Source organism: Myotis lucifugus, unplaced genomic scaffold, assembly GCF_000147115.1.
Source record: "Myotis lucifugus unplaced genomic scaffold, Myoluc2.0 scaffold_183, whole genome shotgun sequence".
NCBI classification, from domain to species: Eukaryota; Metazoa; Chordata; class Mammalia; order Chiroptera; family Vespertilionidae; genus Myotis; species Myotis lucifugus.
Genome location: NW_005871231.1, coordinates 2,581,278 through 2,593,403, shown reverse-complemented (window position 1 = coordinate 2,593,403; position 12,126 = coordinate 2,581,278). Strand labels below are relative to the sequence as shown.

General features: G+C 36.5%; 1 protein-coding gene across 1 annotated transcript in view; it reads right to left on the bottom strand.

Moving 5' to 3' along the window:
* The window catches only part of CPEB2 (cytoplasmic polyadenylation element binding protein 2), a 69,139-nt gene that overhangs the window by 54,890 nt on the left and 2,123 nt on the right, over positions 1–12,126 (bottom strand). The window contains 2 exon segments of the mRNA XM_014462512.2: positions 9,036–9,125; positions 9,918–10,199. Of these exon segments, the coding sequence (XP_014317998.2) occupies positions 9,036–9,125; positions 9,918–10,199 (372 nt within the window).

Here is a 12,126-nt window from a genome sequence, read left to right as displayed (position 1 = left end):
TCCAGAAGATTCAGAACCAATCTTTTAGAAAGCTGAAGAAAAACATAAGAAGCTTTCCTGAGAATATGTTGATTTATTTACTCTACCTTGACATTTAAATTAGGGTTGTGAGCTTTATAAAGCTAGAGGACTGAAATCAGTATTGCAGATTAAACAAATTGCTGTCACGGAACTTAAAAGTAACACTAATGATGAAAAGGTTACTTACTAAAACAGAGGCTCTTATTCCAACTTTATTAGTGCTGAACTATAATTTAACCCCTTATTTTTAGTTGGATTCCTCAGGTAGAACACACCCATCAGTAAGAGGAGTTCACTAAACAGTGACCTTGATTGGCGAGAGAGGCACAGAAAATTACTGAACTGTTACAGCAGTTCTCAAACTTGAGCATGCTTCAGAAAGATCTGGATTGACTCCTGGGACCCATCTACAGAGTGTGATTCAATAGGTTGGGAGTGGCCCCTGGTGATACTGAGGCTGTAGACCTAGTAACCATACTTTAAGAAGCATTGAGCTTCTTGATCTTAAATTACTAAATAAATCTCTTCAGGCTCCGTTCCACCTTCTTGAAAAGAAAATAACCATGTCAGACAAGATGATGCCTAAAATCATCTTTTAAAATAATAAAAGTAACAGAAAAGCAAGACTATCTATATATCTATATATATAAAAGCCTAAGTGACTGAACAACCAGTCAACCGGTCGCTATGACGTGCAATGACCACCATGGGACAGACACTCAATGCACAGGATCAGGCTCCCTCCTGTCTAGATTGGGCCTGTGGGGATTGGGTTGAAACCAACTATCCGACATCCCCCAAGGGGTCCTGGATTGCGAGAGGGCACAGGCCAGGGTGAGGGACACCACTGGTGCACGACTCCGTGCACCGGGCCTCTAGTAATAAATAAAACTGGAACAGAGAAGAGCACAGCCCTTCAGCAAATATAATTTTAGTAATCTATGCAAATATTTTCGTTTTCTATGCTTCTACTATACTTTGTTCATAACTAAAAACTGTCTTCCTTTCCCACTAACTTCAAAGTTAATCAGAGAGAGAGACCTTTTAATTATGGAATACAGCTAGCTCTCAAATGTTTGTTGAATACCACTTTTTCTCTACCATAAAAACTTAGTAAAATTGTTTAAGGTGAGGTCTGTGAGGACAAAGACTGAATTTTGATATGGAAATTGAAAAAAACTAAATATAAAGCCTCTCAGAATCCTCCCCAGAAGAGGTACTCAAATGTTAATTAACTAAACTGAGACCAGCATCAGATTTTTTTTTAAAATATATTTTATTGATTTTTTTACAGAGAGGAAGGGAGAGAGATAGTTAGAAACATCGATGAGAGAGAAACATCGATCAGCTGCCTCCTGCACATCTCCTACTGGGGATGTGCCCGCAACCCAGGTACATGCCCTTGACCGGAATCGAACCTGGGACCTTTCAGTCTGCAGGCTGACGCTCTATCCACTGAGCCAAACCGGTTTCGGCCAGCATCAGATTTTAATTTGGCCTGCTGTCAACTTGAATTTCTGACCACACAAAGGAAGATTATATGCTAATATATTCAAAGTTTTCAGATGTATTTAAAATATTTAAAAATATAAACTGTCATGATAAAAACTTTATATAAGTGAAAAAAACCTCAGAAGGTATGCTATATCATATAGGTTCTAAGATACAGTACATTATAAATTCTTTATATTCTTTTTACCTTAAATTCTCACAAATAAAATATTATATAGTTCAGGGCTATCTTCTCAGGGTGATTTTTTTTTTAACAGAATCAGACTATGTCTCATCTTTAGTCAACCTATGAACTTAATTAATGGTGACTATAAACACCACCTAAATGGTATTTCCCACACAACCTTTTTTTGTGGCCACCTTCTAACTCCATTTCAAGGAGTGTGATCCTCTCTTGCTTTAGAGCACAGTAAAATTTATGAGATAATTCTAAATATTTTTAATATTTTTTATTAATTTCAGAGAGGAAGGTAGAGGGAGAGAGAGAGAGAAACATCAATGATGAGAGGGAATCATTGATTGGCTGCCTCCTGCACACCCCCTACTGGGGATCGAGCCTGCAACCCGGGCATATACCCTTGACTGGAAACAAACCCGGGACCCTTCAGTCCGCAGGCCAACACTCTATCCACAGAGCCAAACCGGCTAGGGTGAAATAATTCTATATACACTGTCAGTGGCATGTGCAATATTTAGGGTCTGAAGGAGAAAGATATAGGCAAGCTATTCATAAGCATCAGTGTCCACTATACAATCAACTCTGACAAGTATTATACAAAAATGTGATATGTATTATTAATAGCTTTAGCTTTAATGCCTATATATCCAACTAAAATAGTGAGAGGCCCACTTATAAGGTCTCTTATTTTCCTTCCCAGACAAGTCTTTCATCACAAAACAAAGTCCTACTTTAGAAAAGAAAAAAAAACACCTGGCAAAACTATTTAAAAAGGATTAGCTTAATTAGCTTAGTTTACTTTTGTTACTCATCAGCTGCTTCCCACATGATTTTGAAAACACCAAACACAAAATAGCCCTGAGCAGGCAAAGAGCTCATGACATCCCATGTTATTTAGATTTTCATGTTCAAAAGTACAGACAATTTTATTAAATAGAATGAGGGAATCAAAATATGACTTCAGAAAAAAACAAAAGGCAGAAACAAGTCTGATTATAAAACAAACATTATGCATCCTTATAAACTACAAATATAAGAAAAATTTGTGATTACACAAACTGCCATTGGTTTAAAAAACTAAACTGCGCCCTGACCGGTTTGGCTCAGTGGATAGAGCGTCAGCCTGCGGACTCAAGGGTCCCAGGTTTAATTCCGGTCAAGGGCATGTACCTTGGTTGCGGACACATCCCCAGTAGGGAGTGTACAGGAAGCAGCTGAATCAATGTTTCTCTCTCATCGATGTTTCTAACTCTCTATTCCTCTCCTTCTCCCTTCCTCTCTGTAAAAAAATCAATAAAATATATTTAAAAAACAAAAACTAAATTGCAATCCTGAAACCATTTTAAAGTAACCATGAATATGTCAATGCTGACTAGCATAACTAGAAAATCAAAACAATGTAACTAACATTTATTACTACATTGACTAATTGAAAATGGCCAAGATATTTAACATAAGTAGGAATCTCTATGAGGAAAGTTTACTCCAATCTATTTTAAATATGAAAACTATATGGTCAAGAATAAACTAACTGGGCTTTCAGAAAATTAGTAGTTTATGCTCTGCCGCTCTGCCTTACTACTAAGATTACAGAATCCCACAACAACAGGCAAAAATTAGAATGCGTTGGTGGGAAAACCAATAGTATTTTATATTCTAATATTTTATTGTTTTTTTGTAAACCAAGACACCTTTGTCACAAAGACTTAGAGGAGTGACAATAAAATCCTAAAAAAACTAAAAAACACAACATATCCCCAATCTTAAAAGGATGGCCTGAGAAAAAGATTATAAACACTGAAAAATAACGAAGAAAGTCAATGATATTACAACTAGTTGCCCTGCACAATCTGTGCGCCAGTAGGTCACTACTGCCCTCCTATAGCTCTCCGCCCACTGCCCCACCCTCCTGTAGGTCCCCCTGTCCCCCTCCCCCCTCCCCACCCCCTCATAGCTTGCTGCCCTGCCCCCTCCTATAGCTCTCCACAGCCAGCTTGTACCTTGCTGGCCCACCCTCCTGCTGATCCATGATCTGGTCCTGATACACTTGGTCCTTGCTGGCCCACCCTCCTGCTGATCCATGATCTGGTCCTGATACACTTGGTCGTTACTCCTCAGGGGTAATGGCTAATTAGCATATTCCTCTGTTATTATATAGGACTAGTACAAGAGGAATTCCAACTGAAAGGGAACTTTTATGGCATGTCATAGTTTTGCTTTGACATATTCAAAACCCTGTGCTATTTCAAGTTAAGGAAGTGGTCAAGTAGAACCTTTCCCTCTTGACAATGAAGTATGCTTCCAAAGAAAAAGAGAATGGGTTATAAAAAAAAACCTATATCCTCATTTTTAAAGATATACCAGATGCTTGAGCATGTGTTCTTCCATACAAGTAGAAAAATCAGCTTTTAAAAACTGTATTTTTTAGCTTAGTTCTCCAGTTTTAAAATAAAATAGCAAAGTTGTGCTAATATTTTCCTCAATTTTAATATTAATTATCCACTCCTCATCACACACTGTTATTGCATGGTATTAGTAGTTTATGCTCTGCCACTCTGCCTTACTACACAACCCAGCACTCTCATATTCTGTAGTTGTTCCAAACAGATACCCCCTCTCTTCATCCCACAGGACTTTCACGTTTCAATGGTCAAGAATATTATTACACTACCACATACATAACGAACATTCATTTCTTAAACTCTCTATTATTCTGATAATAAGAATGCTGTAACAGTGATTCTGATTTTTTTTTTAAAGACTCCAAATGGCCAAAGCTATTCTAATACCTAAAAGGGTTAAAGAAAATGGAGAGGCAATAGAAAATATTGGTGTAAGAATATATCAAGTTGCTCTGGCTGGTTTGGCTCAGTGGATAGAGCGTTGGCCTGCGGACTGAAGGGTCCTAGGTTCAATTCCGGTCAAGGGCACATGCCTGGGTTGCAGGCTCGATCTCCAGTAGGGGGTGAGCAGGAGGCAGCCAATCAATGATTCTCTCTCATCATTGATGTTTCTATCTCCCCTCTCCCTTACTCTCTGAAATCAATAAAAATATATTTTTTTAAAAAAGAATATATCAAGTATAATTAAAGAACTGGACACAGGATAGAACACATAAAAAGAAAGTATCCATTTACCTATAGTGTATGTGTAAGAGAGCCTGTTCTCTTTCATTTTCAGTAAGTGTAAGGTTTGGTAACTACCAATGTCCCTAAAGCTCATCTAGTTTAACCACCACAATTTAAGAAATCCTTTATTAAATAAAAAATTGGAGTTGGTCAAATACAGTACATTTTTTTGTGTGTGTAATGTGAATAAAGACTCTAAAGAATACATTTTTCTGAAAGATATGCCCACATTATCATTATAAGCTAAATTTTAAAGATTGGTGAAAAATACCTTCAATTACTCAAGGTGGTTCATGTGACATGCTCAAAAGCTGCAGGGAGAACTTCCATAAGAACAAAAATCTACAGTTGAATATATTGATAATCGCTCAGCTAGAGGACATGGCAACACACATCTTATAGGCTTCATGGGCTATATTACAGTTTTAAAGGCTTGATGTTGTTTTGTTTACAGAGAACTGATGGGCCATATAAATACTTGTAATAACCTCAGCTACTAGTATATTTACTCTTTGATTTAAAATATTCAAGTGTTAATGAATAAACATATTGCAACCTTAATATCTAAAGGAAATTCAAACTCATACAACTTAACAAAAGAAAAATAAACAACCCAATCAAAAAAATGGGCAATGGACCTAAATAGATACTTTTCGAAAGAGGACATAAGGAAGGCCAAGAGACATATGAAAACATGCTCAAAGTCACTAATCATCCGAGAGATGAAAATCAAAATGACAATGCGGTACCATCTCACACCTGTCAGACTGGCTATCATCAACAAATCAACAAATGACAAGTGCTGGCGAGGATGCGGAGAAAAAGGAACCCTCGTGCACTGCTGGTGGGAATGCAGACTGGTACAGCCACTGTGGAGAACAGTATGGAGTTTCCTCAAAAAGTTAAAAATGGAACTGCCATTTGACCCAGTGATCCCACTTCTAGGAATATATCCCAAAAAGCTAGAAACACCAATCAGAAAAGATATATGCATCCCTATGTTCATAGCAGCACAATTCACCATAGCTAAGATTTGGAAACAGCCTAAGTGCCCATCAGCAGATGAGTGGATTAAAAAACAGTGGTACATCTACACAATGGAGTACTATGCTGCGGTAAAAAAGAAGGAGTTCTTACCATTTGCAACAGCATGGATGGAACTGGAGAGCATTATGCTAAGTGAAATAAGCCAGTCAGAGAAAGATAAACACCACATTATCTCACTCATTTGTGGAATATAATGAACAACATAAACTGATGAACAAAAACAGATCCAGAGACAAAGAAGCATCAATCAGACCATCAAACCTCAGAGGGAAAGTAGGGGAGGGTGAGGGTAAGGGGGAGAAATCAACCAAAGGACTTGTATGCATGCATATAAGCCCAACCAATGGACACAGACAACAGGGGGGTGAGGACATGAGTGGGGGAGTGGGGGAGTAATAGGGAGGATAAGGACACATATGTAATACCTTAATCAATAAAGAAAAAAAATAAAGGAAATATTAAGGTAATTTAGAATTCACACTTTTGAATATGATTTCTTGCAAGGGTAACTAGGTAACAGAATTTTAAAGAAAAGTAATTCTTAGCCTTAATATTTTAACAGAAATATATAATATTCATTTTAAAATCAGAAATATGCAGAAGAATTTATATTTGTTTTTTAAAAGTTTTTTAATTTGAACCTTTTCCATAAAAATTGATTATTTAAAATAAGGTCATACCAACCCGAAAAATTTTACATACATCTGAAATAAAATCAACCTACAAAACTATTTCTTTCCCATTTACTGAATTCAATTATAGGTAAGGCCTGAAGTAATAACAATTAAGACTTCAATTCTAGAATTTAGTATTTTTTAGGCCTAATCAATTTGCTACTAAAGGAAATAAAAACTTAAATGTTTTAAAATAATGTATTTTTAACTAAAATTTTAGTATTAAAATGTTGTAGATGATGCAAAAAGATTAGAGATGAAAATAATCTCTCCAGATATTTCAGTACTTAAGTATTTTCTGTAATTTTAACTTTGCCAAATAGTGAAGAACTACACCACAGTTTAAGATACCAATTGTAGTTTGTAGCTGCTGCTATATTTTTAAGAAGCTCAACTTCAAATACCTCAACCTTTTATGGTAGAAACACAGAACAAATTTTGTATAAGTACCCTTGGGGTACTAAAAGGTGACAACAACGTTGGAAAGTTATACACTACACTCCTATGGCTTGGGACCAATACCCATCCCTTCAACCCCAACAAACCAAGGCCCTTGGATTCTAAAAATAAGGGGGAGGGATGCGTAGCAGGGTCCAGGGAGGAGGGAGAAAAAGAAATGGCCAAAAGAGACCAGAGGATGTGTAAGAACTAAAAAGGTCCTACATGACCTACTTCAAGGTCCTCTCACAATAATGACCCAAATAGGTGAAGGCCCATGAACTGACGTACAATGTCATAAAGATTGTGAAAGGCAGAGGAAGATGACTCAGGTTTCAAACCTCCTTCTAGGTTAGTACATTTTTCACTATCTCTTTGTTTTCATTGCTGTTTCAACTTATAACATCACACCTCTTGGTCAAGAGTCCACAGGGAATGCCAATATCTCAGCAATTTACAACAACAAAAAATCTGTAATTACCAAAATGAATTTACCTAAAACCCTAGGTTATAAAATAGGTAAGAGCAGAGTGGCTTTGATTGTGGTCTACGTGGGAGGTTAGAGGCCCTTGCACTGGGGCAGCCCCAGGGGCACCTCTGCAGAGTCCAATTTGCAAACTTGCCTTATCACCTCTGCTCTCTAGCATTCCAACAACTGACACCATCTCAATAACCTATTTTCTCAACATATGGTCCCCCCACCAACCCATAGACCCTTTATATAGCAGCTAATTTTTCTTCTTTCTCTGGAGAGACATATCCCTCTCTTATGTGTATCCTATTATCTTGGAATATTTTTTGTCTCTTCTGCACTAAAAATGTGTATCTTGCCACCTTCAAAATAATTATCATTATTTTCCTCTTCTAACACACCATTTCCTAGGCATTTATATATTCAATACAAACGACATAAAAATGCTATCATAAAAATGACACTGATATGGCCTAAAGGAACCAAGGTGAAAAGGACAGTAGAAATAGATGGGTAGTTAACTTACATTAACAAGACAATAAGTTACGTATTACATGAGACAGCAACTTATTTCTAAGTGAAGATCCTGGCAGGACTACTTTGGTAAATAGGTAGAACTTGTCTAAAACAAGTGCTAATGCTTGATTATTAAAGTTACTGTTAACCCTCCAGGTTAGAATGCTAGATAAACGCATATTATTAATCTGTTTACACAGTCCTTACTTATAAAATAATCCCATATTGATAAATTAACTAAGGAAGAGCCTTAGCTAAGGATAATAGCTCCATAATGTCAACTCTGCTCAAACTTGGGTTCTGTAGAAAAGAACCCCCATACATAGGACTGAGTTTTCTCTGTATCCTGTAATAATTCTCATCACCCAGTGCCCAGTATGCATTCAAATTTAGTCTGCAGGAAGAGAGATAACCTTTTGTATAAGAGCTTGACAGTAATTTGATTAAGATTGCCTCCCAGTTTTCTGGCTCACGGTTTTTCCTAGAGTAACCGATTATTTGGAAGAAGATAATATATAAGAGCAGTAACAAAATTTAGAAAAAAATATTGTATCAAAGTTTTTTACCAAGTTGAAAAAGCTAAACTAAGATAGGGCTTTTTAAGAAAGTTTATCAAGACCAACATAGCAGGGTTTATGAAAAATGTTACTAAAAATTATGTAAAACACTGATGAAATTGTAAAGTTGGAGACTGAGTAAAAACAAGATTTTGTATCTAATTGCAAATAATTCTGAAAGGAGATAAAATATCTGTTCCATTTGACTGATGTTTAAAGCCAGGTGCTCTTGGGTATATAATTCCTTTTTTTCAAAAAGTAATTTATTATGTTTTGGAAATATAAAATGATTATGAATTACATTTAAATATAAAAATGAAGCATTTTATATTAAATAGTTTAAGTCAAGTGACCCTTTAAAAATAAATTGCTTTAAGGCTCTCTGACATATGCTTAAATAGATACTGAAAGTAAGTAACAAATCCTCCTCGTTATATAAATACTACTAAACTCCTAGCCAAAGTCCTGAAAAATATACACTGTGCAGCCTACCTGGTCTATTCTGGATGTTCCGGCTGCAGTGCACCAACTATCTTGGAGTGAATCTGAGCCCCAAGCTGGCAACTGCAAACTAGATCTCACCTTCAACAGCATAGAAGTTTTCATCAGAAATATGCAGTTCTCTTTCCCATACCCACCCACATCAAAAAAAAAAAAGGAAGAAAATAAAACAAAAACCAAAATTCTTTCTACCTTTATTCCTTTTTCTAAAGGTTTCAGGAAAACAAAACCACCACCAAAAAAACAACCTCATTTAAAAAAAAACCAACCACCTCATTTTAAATAGCCATAAGAGAGTTTCATTAACCTGCAATATTAGCAAAATACTAAAAGGCCTGAAAAACTGTCAATCATCATAACTATTAGGCCACATTTAGAAAAAAAAAGTCATTGAACCAGTGAAGACAAAATTTAATTCTATGTAAAAAACCATATTATTTTGCCACAATCATAGCTGTACTGAGTATATTCTAATACACTACAGCTGATCATAGCCAAATCTATGCATGATTACGAACATTTTAGTTCAGCTGTATTGTAGGAAAAACTCATTTTGGTGGCCCATTAAAGATTAATAAATTAAGGCATTCTTAAGAAGTTGCCAATTAAAAGCTTCAATATGTATTTAAGAAGTGCAGCAGGTTTTTCTACATTTTTTGAAGCTTATTTACTATTGTGTGCTTACAGATTTTTTATAGTGTCAATTTTCTTCATGTAGATATTTTATCCTTCGATAATGAAATTATATATGCTTAAAAATGAGAACTTTCTCTTTTTGAATCCATTAATTTTACCATACTACTGCTACCACCACTCAGTTTCCAATCCTGAAAGATTAACATTAGAAATAAGCCATTTACATACCATTCTTACCTGCAAGGGTAAGAGTGTATTACTATTGTTGTCTGTTCTGAACACATTATCTTCAATCCAAGATTTTGGCGTCAGTGATGGAGTAGAACGAGTAAATTTCGGTGGTGCTATGACATTACCAGAGAACGGTTTTTTCAGTGGAGATATCTGATTCATAGTTCCTGGAATCCCCATGTTTCCAGTTCTACGATGATCTCTGCCATGCATGGCTCCCCAGGACATACTTCCGGTGCCCCAGCCACTGCTCTGATGGTTGCTCCAAGGAGACTGTTTCAGAAGAGGCTGAGAAAAACATATCTCTTTAAATTACAGGCATTTAAAGAGCTTATCATCGAAATTCAAATTTTAGACCTGAGCTAAGATTTTTAAAAAATAAAGTATAGAATACACAGAATATATCCTTAGCTAGATAACAAAAAGTAATAGGCTTGAGACTGTGCTATAATATTAGCTTAATGTGAGGCAGTTTTCATCCTCTTGCCTACTACAAATTATACTGAACAAGCAGATATTTAATGACAATGACTAAAATGGAAGCATGTGGTTACTTTTTTTTTCCTTCAGAGAGAACCATATACTGTACATGAGATATACATTTAAATTGAAATTAACTCTGAAGATCCTTAAAAATATACCCTACATTATGTTCTTAAAGCAACCACATTCCACTAGGCACACAACTAAAAGCATGATCTTTATTAATCAAAATATATCAACCATATGGGTGAAATATTTAGACTTTGGTTTTCCAAAACAAGTTGCATCGCTGCAAAAGTGAGTAATAAGGTTTGGTATTATTCTGTTGTACAAATTAATAAAGGCCTTTTGGGATAGGGACAAAATAGGAAATATGTCCTTTTCTGTACTGTTTACTGTACTTTTAAGATCTTTTATTCCAGATTGAGTGTAGCTTCTTTTAAAATGTTTTTGTTTCTTTCCTTAATTATCCATGAACTGTTAAGCAATTATCTGATGTCACCCATAGGTGGATCCACTGAGATACACAAAAATGAACAACTATTTGACTATTCTAGTAAAGATCCTAATAACACAAGTCTCCATTAACTTCATTTTAAAAAGTAAACTGTATTCCAAACTAGAATGTTATGTCATCAATGAATGGGAAATCCACCAAAAGCCTATTAACTGTAGGTTTTTAAAATGTTTTCATTGCTAGCAATTATATGGTCAATAAACTTATACTCTAACAATTTTGTGCTAACTTGTAGCCAAAACAAGTATGAACCATGGCGCTACTGTAAGTCAATAAATATAGCACCCTTAAAATAAACCTGTTTTTTACAAGACAAAGAAACCAAACCTGATACATAGTACCTATTTTAAAAATTAATTTGAATGGGAATATAATGACGAATATATACTACAACAGTTTCACCCTCCACACAGTTCAAAAACACAGCCGTGGAGAAACCGCTTGTCACGGATACATGCTCCAAGTTCCCTTCGAGTGACCTAAATTCCATGTGACAGCAGTGCCACCTCTCACACCCGACTGCCAGACCCACCTTTCGACAAAAAAACAAAACACACACACACACACACACACACACACACACACACACACACACCAGCTTAGAGCTAAATATGGATCATGGCATATGGTCTTCCAATGTTCTACAATCTACATCATGTCTTCAGGAAATAAATTTTAAAAAAAACAAACACAAAACCCTACAATTTTCTGTGGCAAGTTTCCAGTTAAAAATTATGCAAATCATGAAAAAAGTGGTGTATTATTTCAAAATTCCCCATTTTCAGTCTTCATAGACCACATTCTCCTTTCTCAGGGAGAAACCTGCGATTCAACAAAAAGCTGTTAACTGTTCCTCGGTTAATTTAAATAGACTGTTAACTGTCATTTTTGTTAAATTTAGACGGGTTTTCACCCTTTACACTAGCTCCTCGATGGGCACTTGGGTCAAAGGGAAAAGTGAGAGGCGTCAGAAAGCCCTGGTTAAGGCCCCTCCATCAGGAAAGGGCCTGGGACGGCGGGATCCCCGCAGCCAAGGCTGACCGTCTCCGAGATGCACCGGGCGCTCGGGCTCCGCTCGCCGGCCCGTGGGCGCTCGGACCCTGTCCCGGGGACAAACACGAACGCGGTCGAGAAGGCCCCGGATGAACGACCAACCCGCGAGTGAGTTCATAATTACAGGACCCACTCGAAATAGAAACGCCCGTCACCCGGGGC